We start from the raw sequence: 19,139 nt of genomic DNA, 5'->3' as shown, positions 1-19,139 counted from the left end.
TTCCTTTGAATACAGGTATCCAACCCTGACACGCAGGCTACAGGAAGCCAGGTTTTTACATCGCTTCGCCCCGTTACCCTTAAATTTCCCCCCTTTAGGGTTTTGCTGTAATGAATCCTTTCCTTCTCTCTGTTTTGTAAGGAAGCTGGAGAACGGCTGGGGCTGCGGCTCGTTCATAGGCACGCCTTTCTGCTGCCACCTCATGGAACTACGAGCGAATTGTGGTTTCCAGTGGGGCAGTAACATCTCCTCAGGACTAAGGTATCATCCGTCTGCGTTAACAGAGCCCGGCTGTGGGGCGGCAATTGCCATCTCCTAATAGATTCCCCAGGCCCTGCCGCGGCACTGAAATGCCAAGACAGCTCTTTGTTCCTGGACACATTAACATTTCGGTGACAAATTGGACCCTGACAGGCTGCTTGTTGTTTGGAGACGAGAGAGTTGGGCCTTTCCTTTTCACATCCACTGTAGCACAAGCCTTTGCAGTTTCTGCCCAGTGCTGCGAATGGGTTTTCCAGCAAAGTACTTCACAGCTTAATTTTTGTAGGCTGTGAAAAGGATAAGGGAAATACTGTAAAACACTTTAAAAGAAATTAATTCGCCTTTCAGATACCGGAACAGAATTTTCAAAGCGGTAAGAAAGGATTAGTGTCAGTGCAAACAGTCGGGCTGGATCACCAGAGCTGCTTGCAACGCACTTCCCATTGTGCCCTTGTCATCCTAAGCCCGACCAGCACGAAGGGAGCGCAGGCGGAAGGCGCCCACCCGCAGGGACAGCGGTGTCTGCACAAGGCCACGCGTGTGCTCAGCTCCTTCCTGACACTCTGTCCGAGCCGGGGAATTTGTCAGCAGTGCAAGGAGAAAACAGGTTTTGGGGAAGCAAAGCGCGCCCCTTCCTCAATAAGCCTCCCTCCCACCGCAAGCACCAGGCACCTCTGCTCTGAGACCCTCTCCTTTCTGCTCCTCCTTGGAAGAGCCGATTTCCAGCTTGTCCATCGCACCTACATGGCTCCGAGTGTCTCTTTCTTCATTCAGAATGAAAGAGAGCTCCACCCTGTGCGAAGATGCCACCTCCTCAAATCCATCTACCAAACCGCAAGCACTCTCCTTCAAGCACAAACCTGCCTTCAATGCAGCGCCCACCCGGCTGTGCCCTGCAGACCACCCGGCTTCTCACCCACCCTCCCAGCCCTGCCGCCGTGCTTCCCCTCCATCGCTCTGTTCCAGGCTGTTCCTGCTCATAACACACAAAACTCATCCCTCCAGCACCTCTCCTGCCCGTCCCACATCTCCTGCTGCCTTACCTCGGAGTCAAAGCTGCCTCCCAGAGCGCTGATATCCATGTGCAGGTTTTTGAACAGTCTTGCTGTCCCACGGAGACTCTAAAGGCATAAAAAAAAAAAAGATGGCCAACATTAAGTTCTGACCTCTACAATCCCACGGGAGGAACTGGCGGTTCCTACTCGGTGACATAAGGCAGCAGAGGCACAGCAGTACAGGGCGACGAGCCTACAGCCAATTCATTTTGGAAACACATCGTGGCAGACATTGATTTATAGGGAGTACCACGAGAAAACAGGATTAGATGCTTTTTGGCGACCAAGCAACACAGAGGAAACGGAACACAGACTGAGGCCCAGAGTCAAATGGAACAGCCGCCATCAGTCAGTTATTACCAGGGGAGCATCAGGTTTTCATTCCTTGAGGCTTCACGCGCTACGGATACCGACACGTGTTAAGAGCCAAGGCACAGAAACTACCTCATTCTCGCTTTCTTGCTCTTCGTTTCTCCCTTTATCTGGAGCCGCTGTGTTCAAGGAGCTCTTCTCTTCACAGACCAAGCCCAGCAAGGTCTTGGTCGGGCTGGTGGGTTTACAGGTCTCTGCGGGCTGCGAGGTCAGAGAGAGGGAAGTGAGAGGACAGCCAAAGAGAAAGGGGAGACACAAACCCACCCAGACACGGGCCAGCGGCTGGGAAACCGCTGGATGCTGCGAAGGTGCTCAGGGTTGTGCTGTTCTCCTGTCCTGCAGAGCCACATCCAGCTGGGAGGTGACATATTCTTTATGGGGCCCTGCTTTCCCGTACACCAGAGGGGCTCCTGCCCTACAGAAGCACATCTGCAAAACCTGCCTGGGGCTCAAAACACCGATTCAGTCAAACCCATAATAAAACAAAGCATTTGAAATCACCAGTGACGAGACTTAACTCAGCAAGAAGAAAACCTTCAATGGAGGTGTTGATTTGTACAACGTTTTGCACATCTGTTGTTTTCTTTTCCTTTAAAAGATCAATTTGTTACCACTTAACGTGTTTGTTTTGTTGACCCAAAGGTCACGTTCTATAAATAATCACTGACACGATTGTCAATCTTGCCTCCATCCAGAAAATTGTTCGTTAAGTTTTTCTATTCTCAGCAAAGAGCTGAGTGCCAGTATTTGCTGGATTACATTATCTGTCCTGTATCTCATGCTGCATTTGGACACAAAGCAAAGTTCTACTAAAGGGAACTTTACAGACTTCCCCCCCAACAGCAACTGAAACAATTAGTTCTTGAAATCTGCTAAACATAGCAGAAAAAAAGCTCGCCATAAACTTAGCACTGGGCTCCCTAGAAATAGCAAAAGGAAAGAAATATAGTGAAAGACGGAGTAGGGAAGTGGGTTTTTTAACAGACAGAAGTATTTCAAAACTGACAAGAGATCACAAATTCTGCCATTTAAGATTTTAAGTATCACAATGCCCGTGACCTTCTGCAGAGCTTTCCAGGGCATGTTCCCGAGGCAGAGGGAGCCCTACCTGCATCCCTCCTCTGGCCACGAGGCTGGACTCCACAGAGCTGTTCACCTCCGAGTTGAGTGACCCGCGGAGGACGCCAGCCGGAGATGCCGCACGGCCACGCAGCGGAGCCAGGGTCCCCAGGGGCGGCTGGACGGGGGCGAGCTGGGTGCCTGAGGACTGAGCGGGCAGAAGGGACACGCTGACAAGGAGAGCAGGGGTGAAAGGGAGGAAACCCTCCCCCGACAAGCACTGAACTGAATACGGAACCCACCACCACCGAAAAGCTGCTCCCGAGTCCCACACCCAGTACCCACCGGCACGTGAGACACGTAGGGAACAGCAGTTCGATTTACTCACACATTTTGTCTTCTTGAGACCCATCTGCGTGTGGTGATTTACTTTACAGCAGAAAATAAGTGGGCATTGCTCCGAAACCAAAGGGAGAGAACAGCAGACCCAGACACAGCGCCCTGGAGGAAGGGCTCTTGCCGACCATCACGCGCCACAGGCAAACTGGGCAGCTTGGCCCCCGTTTGCCCTGCTACTCTGTGAAACGAGTGAAGTAGAAACCACTCCGATGGCAAGAAGCCTCCTACTCTCCACAAGCTACAATTTCCACTTCTTTTTGGACTGAAATCCAGGCTGCTTCCTCGCCTTACACCAGTGGAAGAGCTATGGGCAGCGGAAAGCAGCTCTGCCGCAGCACATCTGTAAGGAGCTCCTGGATACACCTCTCCTTCCAAAGCCCCAGCAAGAGCCCTGGGAGCCATCCAACATCCTCACCTCTGAGCGACACACGCCTGACATGGAGTTATCTTCACCCAGAAACACGACCACTGTGTTCGGCTGCGCGGAATTCCCCCATAGGGAATTCTGCTGGGCCTGCGTGCATTCAGAAATCACAGCTCCTCTACTCTGGGTCTATGCACAATTACAGACCGAAAACGGAGTTAATTCACTCGCACGCTGAGGGACGGGGAGAGGGAGATGAATATACACCGATCCTTCTTCCACCAAGTCGCTGCCACAGCAATGGTAACAGAATAAATCACACATTCTGGGCTTAACTAATTATTTTCTACAGATGGCCATTAACTACACGTATGGAGCAGAGGATATTAGCTGTCCTTCAAAGATAAACTCACTTCCATCAGGCTAATTAAAACTTTCAGGATAATCTGCGGTTTATCTGATATTTATAGTCATAGTTCTTATCAGCGAACCGAGCACGACCACACGCTGGTAACTAGAAACCCGAGCTGGCAAATTGGTGGAGCCACAGCTGGGAACCAGCGACACTCGAGCAAAGCAATTCATTAATGTTACACACATTGACCTTTCGGTTCTTTTTTTTTTTTCCTCCAGAACAGGAGATTTGGTAAGTTCTTATTAAATTGAGGAAATTACTTATGGACAAAGGCAAAACAACGCGGAACATTCTTCCTGGTGAAGGGCAGGATCCTGTGACAGGCAGAGGGAAAGAGTTGGAGCAAAACTGAGCCAAATGGTTCGGCTGTTCAGCGGACGAAGGAGAAAGGTTCATTTACAGATGGCCCACCACACCTCGAAGGTACCTTGGTGTCCCACGAGCGCAGCAGCAGCGGTCCAAGGACTAAACTGTGCTCAGACAAGTCAATACTGCACCCACGTGCAAAACAACAGCCCGTAACCACCGGGAACACTCCTCCTTTTGTTTGAGAAAGCTAATTGTGACTTTTCCCTGTTTTTCTTTCATTTAAGAGGGAACAGAGCCCATTTCTCAAGGTACTGGCCGTGGATGCAGCAGAGCTGGCTGCGACTTATGGTTTCTTACATCACCTTAACCAATTCAATCGCTCCGGGACTTGAGATTCAGCAAACAAAAATTAAGCTACAAGTAGCTGAATAACTCCTGCCCCTCAATTTAGATCGTGGGGCTCCAGGGAAAAGGCTGGCTTTGTAGTGTGCTTACTACAAGGAGTCTTAGAGCCAAAATTAAAGATGATTTTGTACTCAGTGTTGCCAACCCACTTGATTTACTGCCCATCACCTGTTTTTGAGTTCAGAAGGCACCTCATGTCCTTGCAAAGCTGACACAGGGTGTGAATCGAGCAGTGTTTGCCGCGCAAGGAAGCCTTTGTTCGAGGTCCTTCTCAAGCCAGCTCCTGAGCTTTAGGAAAAGCACTGTAACTAATGCCACATCTGCATGTGACTTCCAACAGGAGGGTTTTGCCCCTTTTCTCCCGAAATTTAGCTTAGAAGCAAAATTTCACACTCTCAACTCTCCAGAAACATTTACAACGGAAGGGCCATCACAAAGTCCTACCTCATTCCCGCCTGCTCCTTCACCAACATCTATTTTGCTGCACCTCCCCGTGGTTTCTCTGGTTTGGGGCATCTCCACTTCCACGTGCAGACAGAGGCTCTTGCTCCCCTGGCACTCAACCCGCAAGTCTGCTGTGACTGTCTCTCCCCGCACCCTGGGAGCTTGATCTGTCCTTCCACCTTCTCTCTTCACTTCTCTCTGTGCTCCAGCACCACGAGGCTTCTGGGCAGTGCATTTCCCACAGAAATCCACAGGTTCGGGTTCTGGCTCACGGCACAATTTTGTATCCTCAGAGCTACGCTCCCTCTCCGACTTCAGGGCAGGACTCAGTGTCTGAGCAGAGGATGATCCCAGGAAGGGGTGAGGCAGGAAAGGCTCTTCTGCAACGGAGCACACGTCCTTCTGTTTCCCAGCCTCATGGTGTGGAGGGAAGCGAAGGCTCCCTCCCGGTCCCTGGGCTGCGTTACTGTTATGAGAACTGGCTGAATCGCTGCCATCACGCTCTGATATCAAAGCACTGCCTTCGTCACCTCTCCAGCCATCTTGAGCAGACAAAACCACGTGCTTTGATGTAGGTTCCACATCGATTCGTCTCTTTGCATCTGCCCCTTGGGAGCAGGGTAGTACATCTGTGATCTCATGAGGGACCGCAGAGCGGCTCTCCAGCACACCATTGCCACCATCTACTTCTGGATCTGCTCCTACGTCCAGCAGCTCCCTCTGCTTTAAACCTGCTCTCTCCGGTCTGCTGGTGGCCTCACTGCTCTTGGGCAGGCTGACGGCGTCACCCAAGGCCTCGTCTCGGACTTTCCTCTTACTTCTACTCTCAGATTCTTTGCTGTGGGATCTCAGCTCTTCTTGAGCATATGGAATATCAGCTGTCTCCTGCAAACTCCAGTCATCTGCGGGACTGGCATCAGAAAGAGCCCTTTCATTGTTCCTGCGGTACAAGTTTTCTTTTTCTCTGGCTCGCAATGTGCCTGGACTTCTTTCTACATCCCCATCTGGTCCTGTAGATTTCTCTCTGACTGAGAAGCGATGATCAGGCTTATGGACACACTCACCCATCACATCTTCCATCTGCCACTTCTCTTTCAGCTCTTCAAAGAGCAGGATTTTGTCTGCAGAGGCAGCCAGCAGAGCTTTCAGTTTCTCAAAGTCTTCTGTATAGGATTGCTTTGACACACGCAAAGGTTGCCCTGGTGGCCTAACCTCTAAACCATCAGACTGAGAGTCAGAGGAACCAAACCAGAGCTTTTCTTGCATTTCTAAAGGTATGTACTGGTCCTGGTCGAGGTCTACATCAAAGCTGCTGGAAGAGAGGCCTTTTTCTAAAGCATCCTCCACATCAGGTAAGATCTGGCACAGCCTGCTGACCTTGGAAACAAGCAGGGGAGGCAGTTTGTTTGGCCACGTGCCTGCAAATATTCTCCTCGAGTCACTTATGCCTGATGGTCTCCCTTTGCCTTCATCTCTAATCTGGCTACCTGGATCTGGCTCGGGACTCTCCTGCCCGGGGGCCAGAACGGCAGAGGGCATTTGACAGAAGGACGTTGACGGGAGATTGCCTGGCTGCATGTTCTAAGTAGATAAATATTAGCAAATAACTAAAATATATCACATATTACTATATATGCCCTTAACTATCTAAAGTAGAGGTATCTACTTATTTAATACACAATTTGCTATAAAAATAGGTGTGTAAATTTTTTGACCACTTGAAATTACATACATACATATAAAAGAAAATACTCAGACTGAAGGCTAGAGGCTTTGAGTTGAGGAGGTCTATGCCTTGAGCAACAACGCAAGGCACCATCTTTCCCCACGGAGATTTATCTCATTATTGGCTAACGGAAGGTAGGAATTATTTGCTATCACTTGGGATATAAAGGGAATTTGATTAGGCTGGCAGATACCAACAGCAAAGCAGAGTAACCCCACACATCTGAGCCCGTGTTCGGTGCCTGGATATCACAGCAACACACACGGATACCGCATAAACACCATTTGTTGTCCTCTTCAAGGTCGGAAATTTTTCCAGCACTCCAAACATCTGCTGCTAAGAATAGCACCGGCATCCTTGGCTGGTGCCACATCCTTCTCGGCAACAGCATCACAGGACTGGGGCACCCCCAACTCCATGTGTGTCCTTCTAAAGGGAAGCTTCCCAACTTCTGTGGGTTTGCGACCCCAGTTCCGTGGGATTTCTCATCCAAACTCACAACTCCTGCTGGACAGGATCCCTTCTCAGGGAATCGCTGTTCCAGTCCCCAAGCAGCAACAGCACAGACCCCCTAATTCACAGCCACTCGTCCACCTTCCACCCAGCCCTCCCCAGCAGCACTGCAAGCAGAGCCTACTCACGGTGGGTCGCTTTAGTGCCTGCTTCTCCTTCTTGTCTTTCTTGTCTTTCTTTTCTTTCTTCTTCTTCTTCTCTTTCTTCTTCAGGCCGCCACGTGCCAGCAGTTTCTCTCGCTCCTGGATGACAAGCTCTCTGTAGTGGTCATCACAGGGGTGCTCCCACATGGACTGGCCGTTAGCAAAGTTGAAGTAATAGATATCACCCGTGATATCTTGGCTGTACGGCAAAAAAACAGCACGAGAAGATGAAAGAGCACACACCAGAACATTCTTACGGCATCACGTGACCACCTTAAGCTCAGTGAAGAGGAGCATGATGTCTCCAAGAGCCCAAAGCCACATCAGTGTGGGGAAGCAGCTCTCCTCGAGACCGCTCACGTCCTTATCCAACTCCCCAAACGCTCCTTCCCCTTCTCCCACCACCCCAGAGAGACCTGAGCTCCCCCATCCACAGGAAGTACATCTGTGGTGGCACTGTCCCCCCTCGCCAGCCGGTACCCAGCTCTGCCACCGATGTGGGCAGCACACGGCAGGGGGAGGGCAGGAATCCGGCAGGATTTGGCAGAGCTCTCACCAGGGCTTCCACTCGGGTGGTAACGGGGCCACGATGCCTTCCCTGGCCAGCCAGATCAGCTCCGGCTCCTTCTCAGGGTCAATCCCGATCTCCCGTGCAAAATCCTGGATTTCTAGGCAAACAGAAAAGGAACCCGGGGAGACGGTCCACACCAGGCACTACGCAATAAAGCCAACCTCCTCAGCTAATGCAGTGGGCACGCTGGGAAATCCTGATCCTGAACCAAAGCTGCTCCGAGGTGCCAGCGAGCACGTCCTACCAGGCTGGTAAAGCCGGGAGACAGACGGCAAAGTGGCATTTATCTTTGCAACCAAAAAGCTAATTTTTCAGCTCTGTCTTCTGTGAAATCCCATTTATTCTACCCTCTCCACCCACGCCCTCCCGATTCCTGTTTTCTTAATACACTTAGGAGCTGAGCACGTAAGTTACTTCTAGGACGGGCATCAGTTACCTTGCTCACTAGGAATGTAGGTCTCATCATAGTCTTCTTCCAGGATGAGCTGGTCACCAACGCGCATCATAGCCCCTGCCATGGCTCCCTGCACCTGAAGGAAGCAACACAAAAATCACAACTACCAACCGCACACAGAAATAAAGCTTCCTCGTCACACGGCAGAGCCCTGGGAAACTCGGCACAGGGGCTGTGGAGGGGAACAAGGTGCCCTGGGGCTGCCAAGCATGGGTGCCAAGAGCAAAGGCAGCCAGGAGGGACAGATTCTGGTAAAGGCAGGAGGACACAGCTAAAAGCTGCCCCGGTCACATCACCCACAGCCCCAGCCACCCTAAAGGAAGGACAAGGCACAAGAGGGCAGAGCTCTCCGCTCCGTTCACAGCAAAGCCGAAATCAAAGACCTTCCACACACACTTCCCAAGGGTCGCGGGAACAGGGAGCAGAGCTGGAGCAGCACAGAAGTTATAATCCGACCCCCCCTCCCCCGGCTTTCAAGCTTCTACAGAGGAAACGAGCACTTGCTTCAGGAACTTTTTAAACAGTCAAAAAATAAGCTGAAACGAGAAAAGGAAAAAAGAGAAAGGGAGAAAGCGGTTTTCCCAGAGCACGGCACAGCTTTTTGAGAGCAGTCCCTGGGCTGAATCAGCGCTGCCCAGGGACAAGGCGGCTTCTCCCCACACCCAGCTTCACTTGGCCTCTCTCGCCTTCCCAGAGGACGTTTCAGAAGTTCTAAAAGGATCCTAGTTTAACACGTCCCACCTCCAGAGCATTGTTTCGCTATTCAACTCAAAGACGGAAGGCAGTGATTTAGTCCCACCGCAGCTGGGCCCTTACCACCCAGGTTTCGGCAGCTGTAAGTCAATCCCCCACCCCAGACGCCCCCAGCTGTGGCTCTGCACGGCCACGTTTGGTGTCACAGCAGCCGAGCTGAGCAGCATTAATACGCTAACGATGACCGCCTGGAGCACCATCACAGAACGGTGGGGGTTGGAAGAGACCTTCGGAGGTCATCTCCTCCAAACCCCCTGCCAAAGCAGGGTCACCCAGAGCAGGCTGGACGGGAATGCATGCAGGCGGGTCTGGGATATCTCTGGGCAGCCTGTTCCAGGGCTCTGGCACCCTCAAAGGAAAGAGGTTTCTCCTCACGTTAAGACAGACTTTCCCGTGTTCCAGTTGGCGCCCGTTGCCCCATTGTCCTGTCCCCAGGCACCACTGAGAAGACTCTGGCCCCATCCTCTTGACCTCAGCCCTTTTGATATTGATCTGCATTGACCAGATCCCCTCCCAGTCCTCTCTTCTCCAGGCGACACAGCCCCAGGTCGCTCAGCCTTTCCGCAGCAGAGAGATGCTCCAGCCCCTCATCATCTTTGTAGCCTCCCGCTGGACTCTCTCCAGCAGTTCCCCGTCCTTCTGGAACTGGGAGGGCCCAGAACCGGACACGGCGCTCCAGACGTGTCCCCGCCAGGGCAGAGCAGAGGGGGGAGGATGACCTCCTGTACGGTGCCGGGGGTTATCCCTCCCGAGGTGCGGGACCCTACGCTCCCCCTGGTTGAGCTTCATTAAGTTCCTTTCCGCCCAACTGCACCGCGACCTGAAATGGAGCCTTCGCTGCCCTCTTGGGCCCGCCCTCAGCCCGCTCCGTTCTTACCGCTCTATGCAAAGCCAGGCTCAGCAGCAGCCATTAATCCTGGCGGCCCCCCCCCCACCCTGCCGCCCGCCGGCCCCGCACGCTTACCCCACGCCGCTCCCGGGCCCCACCGGCTCCCGGGCCCCAGCCCCGCTCACCGGGGGCTCCGGCCGGGCCAGGCCCGCGGGGGGAGCCGTCACCGCCGCCCGCTCGCCGCTTCCATGGACGCCCGCGGGTTGCCCGGGGCCGCCACCACTTCCGGGTTCCGGCTCCCTCGGCAACGACACGTCCCACCCCTGAGTCGAAGGCGATTGGACGGCGGGGGTCGGCCCGCCTCCGGATTGGCCGCCGGGAGGAGGGGGGCCGGCGTGACGTCAGCGGTGCGGCGGCGCCTGCCGGGGGCTGTAGTCCGGGCGGGGCGGGTCCCGCCGCGCGTCGCCATGGCGACGCGTCGCCCGGGCCCGCCGCCCGGCCCGACCCGACCCGACCCGGCCCGGCGGCGGGGGGCACGGCGGCGACGCCGGGGCGCCGGGCCGGGCCGGGCCGCGGCCGGCCGGCGGGGAGCCGCGGCGGGCCGGGGCCGGGCCGGGCCGCGGCCGGGAGCGCTTCCGCCGGCGGGCGGGCGGGCGGCGCGGCGGGGGCGGGCGGGCTTTCCGGGGCGGGGAGCCGCCGGTGCGGCGGAGGGCGATGGCGGCCGCCTGGCCCTGGCTGCTGCTGTGGCTGGGGGCGGCCGCCCTGCGCGCCCGCCCGGCCCCGCCGCGGATCCGGCTGCCGTTACGGGGCGGCGCGGCCCTGCCGGCGGGGCCCCGAGCCCGCCGGGCGCCGGAGGAGGCCGAGCGGGGCGGCAGCTTCGTGGAGATGATCGATAACCTGCGCGGCAAGTCCGGGCAGGGCTACTACGTGGAGATGACGGTGGGCAGCCCCCCGCAGAAGGTAAGGGGGCCGCCCGCGGGCGCGGGCTCCGCTCGCTCCCCCCGCCGCCCCGGGGGCCGCCGGGCTCGGCCTGCGGCGGGGCTGCGGTCCCGCTCCGGCCCCGCCGTTCGGTGCGGCGGGGGGGCTCGGCGGGCGCCGGGTGGCCGGCGCTCCTCGGGCGGCGGCCCCGTCCCCCCTCCTCCCGCGCTGCTGCCCTTCGGCTCGGCTTTCGGTGGCACCCGCCGAAGGTGACCCCCGGCCCACCCGGGCTGGGCGGCCCCGGGGGCTGCGTCCCTCCCGCCCCGGCCGAGGGATGCCGCCGGGCAGGAGCTGGGCGGGAGCGCGGCGGGGCCCTCCGCGGGGCCCTGCGCCCGCCGGGAGCGGGCACATGCGGGCGCGCTGGAAGCCGCGCTTGGCACCTTCCTCCCAGCAGCTGCCGCCGCCTGCCCGGCTCCGTATCCCCTCCCGGCCCGGGCAGGTTCTCCCGAGATCGCTTGTCTCGGGGGTCTCCAGCAGGTGGTCGCCGCAGGGGAGTGGGGGGACGGCGCTGGGGAGGCAGCGGGCGGGAGCCAGGGATGGCCTGGCTGGAAGGGGCAGGCAGAGCAGGAGCCGGTGCGTCACCGGGCTCTGCTCCCGCTCCGTCCTTTCATCGGTGTCCCTCGTTGCCCTGGGAGCTGCGTGCCACCGTCCGCCTGGGTGCTGGGGACGGGATGGGTGCCGAGGGCCACGTGCCCAGGGCGGACCGGCTCCTCCCTTCTTCTATGGGTGAGATTGTGGAGGTTCCTGCCCCCCAATCCCCTTGCGCCCATACCCTCGTACCTACCAGGGTCACCAGCAAGTCTGACCCGCGGGGTGGCGGGGGCCAGCTCGGTGCTGGAGGGTCCAAGTTCCTTCCAACGCAGGGCTGGGCTACCGCGCGGCTACCACCCACCGTGTAGGCTGGGGCTGCCAAAACAGCCGGTGCCCACGCAGGCTGGGAAGGAAAGGCTGGCTTTTCCCCATGAGCTGGCTCCATCCTGGGCGCCCGGCACGGCTCCGCACACGTGGGGGGAGAGAGCCGCGCCGGCGAGATGTGAACCATGGATGGGGGGTTAATACAGACATGGTGTCTCTCGGAGCCGTTCCGTGGCATCCCTGTGCGCCTGGGCTTTATTCTCTGCTCTCCAGGGTGTGTTTAGGGAAAAAGGGAGGAGATTATGTCTAAAATCTAGTTTTAAAACGGGATTTCATCATCTTTTGCCTGGGATCTGCCACGTGTCGCAGCTGCCAGATAATTTCCATGCAAACCACCTGTTTCCAGGCACTCGTGCGTTTCGGAGCCCGTCACCCTTTTGGGCACCATCTTCCAGCCTTGGACTCCTTCCAAATGTGAACGTGGTGCGTGTGTGTGCGCGCGGGAGCACGATCCCTCCAGGCGCTGTAATGGAATTAAAAGATTCACATGAAAGAGTATGGCTGTGCACATGCAGGAAATCGGGGAGGGGAGTTATCTGGGGGGGTGCCCGCATCCTTCTCGAAGGCAGACGCGCGCCCCGTCTCCCTCCTCTCCCCGTCTCCCTCCTCTCCCCGTCTCCCTCCTCTCCCCTTCCTGGTGCTGACAGGGATGTTTCTTTATTCTGTGGCGCTTTAATTTTGGTGCTGAGCCGTGCTGCACCGCGAAGTCACCCTCAGCAGCTAATTGCTCTCCCACTCCCTGTCCCTTTGCGCGTTGGTTTCGCTGCACGCTCACGCCGGGCCCCCCAGGACCGGCTGATCCATAAACACACGGGAAAGAGGGTGGGAGCCGATGCTTTGGGGGCAGATGGCGAAGGTTCGGTGCCTCTGCGAGCCGGTGGAGGCTCGCTGTGCCAGCACCAGGGCAGGCACCGCGCAGAGCCGCTGCTTCTGCCGAGGTGCCCGGAGGGGCTGTCACTTCCAGGGAGCGGCGGACGGGTTTCAGACAGCGTCCCCGACACACATGTCCTGGCCTCGCCGGTTCACGTGCCGTGTCCTGGCCTGAATCGACGGGTGAGCTGAGTCTCAAGGATGTGGGTGCTCTCCGTGGGGTGTGACCCCCACCACCAGGATGGAGCCTGCGGGGTGTGGGTCCCCACCACTGCTCCCACCGTCACTTACGCGTGTCGTACCCGCCAGCCCGGTGGGGAATGGCCGGGGTTGGGGCTGTCTGGCCGCGGGGCCCGGGTAGCGGTGGCTTTGCCTCTTCTGCCCGGCACAACTGCAGCTCTGCGAGAGCAGAAACCCTCCCTGCCGCCTGCGTCCTCTCCCTGCAGCGTCAGCTCGGCAGGTCTCTCTCCGGGGAAAGCCGTCTCCTCGGGGTACGGCGGGGATCAGCGAGGATGAGCCGCGTGGAGCAGATGGTCCCTAAGGACTGATCAAACGGAACCGCCCCGGGAACGGCCGGGCGCAGCGGCAGAGGCCGCAGGTGCCGGGTTGCCAGGGGAAGGTCGGGCTGCGCAGCGGGCGCTGAGCTGGCCCGGCAGCCCTTGGCGCTCGCCCGAGGGGGATATTGGAGGGGCAAACGTGCTGCTCTGATCTTTACCCGTGGCGGAACTGTTCCGCAAGTCGGGAAGGTAGCCTGGGGTCCGGGGAGACGTGTCCCCCGGCGCAGCACAGGGAGACGGGCAGGGTGGCAGGGCTGGGGCAAGGGGAGCCCAGGACACGGTGTGTGCAGCCAGCGCCTGTCAGTGAGCCACGGAGAAAACTCTGGCAGCTGTAGCCCAGCGCTTTTGCGATTAGCACAAGCGCATTATCCTCCTTCCTCTCCCCTCTGACCCCTCAGATTAAGGGCCGGAGCCCTGGCGCGCTGCTGGCCGGGGCGGTGCTGGTGAAACACCCCCTGGGGCTGGAGGTCAGAGCTCAGCCCCAGCATGGCCGGGAGCCCCCCGGAGCCCTCATCCCACCCCGGCCATCCCCGCGCCGCTCCTCCCATGGCACAGGGTCTGCAGGCAGGGGCCAGCTGGGGGCAGGGTCCAGCTAGCCCGCTCCTGGCCCTGCCGGCGGGACGTTTGCCAAACCCTGCCCGTGAGCCGATAATCCAGGGCACCGGCAGAAATGAATCGGGAGCAGAGCTCAGCATATGGATGGCCGATTAGCGGACCCAGCGGTCCGGGGTGGCTTCTGCACCATCAATCCCTTCCGACCAGCTTTGCGAGCAAATTAGGTTTCCCGGCAAGGGGAGCCCGGGCGCCCCGTTTTGCTGCCGTTCCCTCTGTCCCCACGACGCCCTGCCGGGTGCTTGCCGAATCCTGCCTGCGGATTCAGGCTCTGGGCGCAGGGGCCGAGGCCGGGCAGTGCTGAGAGGAGAACACACGCTCTGTTTGCACGGTGCCGGACGATGTTTGCTTTTCGTGCAACACCACATGTCGTTGACTCCTGCTCCACCGCTGTGTCCTCTCGCACACCGTCCCTGAGCTGTCCCCAGGCTCGGCAAAAAGAGGGACCCTGCTCAGCTCGGGGCTCTGTGCCGCTGCACGGCAGCCCTCCTGCCTTCTGGGGACCCCCCGGGATGCAGCAGGCACCGGGGCAGCCTCCCTGTCCCCGTCCCCGTGCCTACGTAGGGTGGGCTGAGCCCTGCCAGCCCCGGGCAGCCTGACAGTGGGGCTGGCAGAGGGTCCAGCTGCCGGGAAGGGGCAAGTGGGGCAGGTCCTGGCCCTGGACGGGAGGGCAGAGCCAGGCTGGCTGCCCAGATGGGCACCCAGAACCATTGCTCCTCGGGAAGCACACAGGACAGTGGCCGCCACGTGGCCAGCGTGGGGACGGGGAAAGCGTCACTTGCCTGTGGTGACAGACAGATCTGGGCAGATGGTTCAGCAGCGACGAGCCTCCCTGTCTCTTCCTTCTCCAGCTGAACATCCTGGTGGACACGGGGAGCAGTAACTTCGCAGTGGGAGCTGCGCCTCACCCCTTCCTCCGGAGATACTACCAGCGGCAGCTGTGAGTATGCTGGGGGGCCGCAGAGAGCATGGCCACCACTCCGTGCACCCGTGACACAGCCCCGGCCCCACCGAGGGATTCTGTCCCTTCTTTTTGGGGGTCCAGCCAGACCCTGAGAGGTACCTCCGGCCTCCGGGCCTGCTGGGTCCACGTGGCCCGGAGAAGGAGGGACCCTCGGCCTCCTGTCCGCCCTCCCAGAACGTTTAAGACGGCGTCTGGGCCGCTGGCCGTTGTACACGGCAAACAACTGCTGGGCTTGTCCCTGCACGCCCCGTGACAGCCTTGCCCAGGCTGCAAGGAGCCATCCTGGTGTCTCACCAACCCCTGGTGGGGACCCCAACGGCCACACGTGTGGAGAAACGTGTTGTCCTCGCCCAGCCACACCGGTCTGGGGACAGGCACATTTCTACACCTGGAAATGCTCGGCTGGGCACGTGGGTGCTCCCATTGTCACCCAGCCTGCGGGCACCCCCTCCTCCACCACACCGCTCCGACTCTCTCTCTTTGATGCCCTTGCAGATCCAGCACCTACCGTGACCTGCGGAAGGGCGTGTACGTGCCCTACACCCAGGGCAAGTGGGAAGGGGAACTGGGCACCGACCTTGTCACCATCCCCCACGGCCCCAACGTCACCGTCAGAGCCAACATCGCCGCCATCACCGAGTCCGACAAATTCTTCATCAACGGCTCCAACTGGGAGGGGATCCTGGGGCTGGCGTACGCCGAGATCGCCCGGGTGAGTCCTGGCTGGCGGCAGAGGTGGGCACCCGCTCCCAGCAGGGTTCGATTGCCTCTTTCCTTGCCTCCCCTCTGTCCCCTGGGGCCCAGCTTGCAGCCCAGCTGGTGACCTTGAGCCCTGTCCCACACAGAGCCGGGATCCCTGGGGGCACAGTGTCCCAGCGAAGGGAGCTCTCCTGGGCACGGGGAGGCCCTGGAGCAGGGATTGTGCTGACACGTCCCTGTCCTGCCTCTGCTTTTTCCTCCCTCCAGCCCGACGACAGCCTGGAGCCCTTCTTCGACTCCCTGGTGAAGCAGACACGGGTGCCCAACATCTTCTCCCTCCAGCTCTGCGGGGCAGGCTTCTCGCCCAACGAGACGGAGACCCTGGCGTCGGTGGGGGGCAGCATGGTGAGCGCTGCGCAGGCAGCGGGGAGGCTGGTGGGGCTGCCGGCGGGGGGGGACGTGCGCGGCCGGAGCCAGCAGCGTGTGGTGGCAGTGCCTTTCTGTCTCCCCTGCAGATCATTGGTGGCATCGACCGCTCGCTGTACGTGGGTGACATCTGGTACACCCCCATCCGGAAGGAGTGGTACTACGAGGTCATCATCGTCAAGCTGGAGGTCAACGGGCAGGACCTGAACATGGACTGCAAAGAGGTGAGGACCTGCCCTGCGGGGCACTGCTTTGTCACCACCTTCGATCTGAGGGCGATCGGGGCTGGGGTCTTGCACCCGGGTCACTCCTCCTCTTCTGTCCCCCAGTACAACTACGACAAGAGTATCGTGGACAGCGGGACCACCAACCTCAGGCTGCCGAAGAAGGTGTTTGAGGCTGCGGTGAAATCCATCAAAACAGCTTCTTCGGTCAGTGAAACCCATCCCTGACCCCCGTGGGCACGTCCCCAGGGCCAGCGCGGGGCTGGGGGCAGCATGGCTACCGGCCTGAGCGTCTCTGCTGCCTGCCCGGCGTGGCCCCGCTCACCTCCCCTTTCCCTCCCGCAGACGGAGAAGTTCCCGGATGGCTTCTGGCTGGGGGAGCAGCTGGTTTGCTGGCAGGTCGGTACCACCCCCTGGCACATCTTCCCGGTCCTGTCCCTCTACCTGATGGGGGAGGCCACCAACCAGTCCTTCCGGATCACCATCCTGCCCCAGGTGAGCCTTGGCCGGGTCAGACCCTGCCCGGTGCCCAGCTGGGGAGGGCTGGAGCGGGTCGCGTGGCCAGGACCGCGCTGGGTGGGCACAGCTCTGCCCCCATCCCCGTTCCTGACGGCCCCTCTCCTCCTGCAGCAATACCTGCGCCCGGTGGAGGACGTGGCCACCTCTCAGGACGACTGCTACAAGTTCGCCATCTCCCAGTCCTCCACGGGCACCGTCATGGGCGCCGTTATCATGGAGGGCTTCTACGTGGTCTTCGACCGTGCCCGCAAGCGCATCGGCTTCGCTGTCAGCGCCTGCCACGGTGAGGGCTGGGCGCGGAGGGAGGGAGAGGCGGAGGGGACGCGGTAGCGCGGTGGCCAGAGCCCTGCCTTCTCCCGCCCCGCAGTGCACGATGAGTTTCGGACGGCCGCAGTGGAGGGGCCCTACCTGCACTCCAACATGGAGGACTGCGGCTACAACATCCCGCAGACGGACGAGTCCACCCTGATGACCATCGCCTACGTCATGGCGGCCATCTGCGCCCTCTTCATGCTGCCCCTCTGCCTCATGGTGTTCCAGTGGCGCTGCTTCCACTGCCTGCGGCGGGACCACGACGACTTTGCCGATGACATATCCTTGCTGAAGTGACGGCGGAGCCTGGGGGCGGCTCCGGGGGCCGCAGGTGAGGCAGCAGGGCGGGGAGAGGTAGGTCCTTTCTCCGGGGGCTGGAGCGTGGAGGCAGCGTGGGGAGCTCAGACCCTCCTGGCCCTGGGGGACACGGTGCCCGTGGGACCCCCAGGCCTGGGCTGTGTTCGTCTGGGACCTGCAGAAAGAGCCTGGCAGCTGGGGAGGGGGTGAGAGCGCAGCGACCCCATCCCGGGGGCTGGGGGGAGCATCTCTGCTCCGTCGCCAGCCCGGGCCGGGCTGTCCCAAGCTCTCCTGCCCGGGAGGAGGGAGTCACGCTGACAAGCCGTCCCCTGTCCCCCTCCATCCCGGTGCCGCCGCCCATGTCAGGCTCTCCGTCCCGGGAGCTGCGCGTGCTCGGCCGTGCCTTCCCCGTGTGGCTCCCGGTGCGGGATGGGACACCTGCCCCTGCCCGACTCCCCCCGTCACATCTCCCGAGCCTCCCGTCCCCAGCCCCGGGCTTTTCGGAGACAGGCAGGGCCAGCCCGGGGCGGGGGTTCCCCTGCCATCCTCCTGCTCCCCCGTACACCGCTCGCTCTAACATTTAGCACCCCGTTTCCTCCGCTCTCCCAAACTCTCCCTCCGCTGCCCCCAGCCCCAGGACTCCCTGCGCCCACCCTGCCTCCCCCCCAGGACAGGCGGGAGCTGGCACCCATCCTCTCCCCACCCCGCTTTCGCTCGCCGTGTCCCCAGGGGATGGGAATCTGGGGAACCTGGGGATTCTGTCTCCCCTCCGCCACGGAGAAGCCCCCGCTGCTGCCCTCCCGCCCCGGGGAAAAGCAGCATCCCCAGCTCGGGGACAGGGACGGGGAGGGAAGGACGCAGTGGCCCCCCCCAAGCACCGCACGACCTGCGACGTGCAGAAATCACGTGGCAGGAGAGAGCGGAGCACCCAGCCCCGGTGCCGGCTGCCCCCCAGCCCCCAGCCCCTTCGAAAGCCATAGGGGAGCCAGCGCCGGGCTCGGCTGCCCCCCGCCCACACCCCCCCGCCTCACCCCGGCCAGTCCCACGGCGTGGGGGGCTCCTCTCCGCTCCATCCATGAGTCTGCACGTCCCGGCTCCCGCTCCCGAGGCGTGAGACGCGCCCCCGGCAGCGCGGGGACCGGCGGCGGCTGTGGGGCACCGCGGCGTTTATTGTTTTTTAAACACGTGGTTGTATTTATTTCATTATTTTTTTGTTTTGTTTTGTTTTTGTTTTTATAACGCGAGTCCCTGGTAGTGCAGCCGCGCAGAATCCGAGCGTGTACATAGCAGGTCCCACGCCGCACGCGGGTGTACAAATAATGGTCGCTTCCCACCTGTACAATATATACATATATCTATATTTTTAATTCTAGCGCTGAAAGCCACTGTTCCCAACCCGACAGTAGGGGGTTTGCTCCTGCTCTGTTTCGCTGAGATTTTTTTTTTTTTTTTTTTTAAAAAAAAAGAAAGATTTGGATCCCTCCGCTCTGTCCGAGGCCCGTGGCCACAAGCCAAGGCCAGGGCTTGCTGGGGCGGAAGCACTTTATGGCTCGGAGGTGGCCCGAGGTGGCTTGGGAGGAGGTGAGGGTGGCAGAGGGACACAGGAGGAGGGCAGGGCTGGGGTTCACAAGCCCGAAGGCCACTGAGCGCGGGAGGTACTTGTGTCCTTCTCGTGTTCCTACGGCAAAGGGAGG

At 59.7% G+C, this 19,139-nt stretch overlaps 2 protein-coding genes across 2 annotated transcripts in view; one reads left to right on the top strand and one right to left on the bottom strand.

Moving 5' to 3' along the window:
• The window catches only part of CEP164 (centrosomal protein 164), a 39,733-nt gene extending 29,472 nt beyond the window's left edge, over positions 1-10,261 (bottom strand). Inside the window, exons 1-9 of the mRNA XM_074162351.1 lie at positions 10,208-10,261; positions 8,473-8,566; positions 8,022-8,133; positions 7,451-7,664; positions 5,584-6,460; positions 5,084-5,250; positions 2,797-2,955; positions 1,761-1,889; positions 1,305-1,382 (exon numbers count right to left, since the gene is read on the bottom strand). Of these exons, the coding sequence (XP_074018452.1) occupies positions 1,305-1,382; positions 1,761-1,889; positions 2,797-2,955; positions 5,084-5,250; positions 5,584-6,460; positions 7,451-7,664; positions 8,022-8,133; positions 8,473-8,554 (1,818 nt within the window). The 5' untranslated portion in view covers positions 8,555-8,566; positions 10,208-10,261. The remainder of the gene's footprint in view (positions 1-1,304; positions 1,383-1,760; positions 1,890-2,796; positions 2,956-5,083; positions 5,251-5,583; positions 6,461-7,450; positions 7,665-8,021; positions 8,134-8,472; positions 8,567-10,207) is intronic.
• A 525-nt stretch (positions 10,262-10,786) lies between these two features.
• Positions 10,787-17,445, top strand: BACE1 (beta-secretase 1). Its single transcript, XM_074162358.1, has 9 exons — positions 10,787-11,032; positions 14,856-14,944; positions 15,464-15,680; positions 15,935-16,072; positions 16,183-16,317; positions 16,423-16,524; positions 16,663-16,812; positions 16,948-17,119; positions 17,204-17,445. Exons 1-9 carry the CDS (start codon positions 10,787-10,789, stop codon positions 17,443-17,445), a joined length of 1,491 nt encoding a protein of 496 aa, XP_074018459.1.
• Positions 17,446-19,139: the final 1,694 nt, after the last annotated feature.

This window comes from Numenius arquata, chromosome 22 (assembly GCF_964106895.1).
Source record: "Numenius arquata chromosome 22, bNumArq3.hap1.1, whole genome shotgun sequence".
Classification (NCBI taxonomy): Eukaryota; Metazoa; Chordata; class Aves; order Charadriiformes; family Scolopacidae; genus Numenius; species Numenius arquata.
Note: the sequence above shows the minus strand (reverse complement) of the source record. Positions and strands in the feature narration are given on the sequence as shown.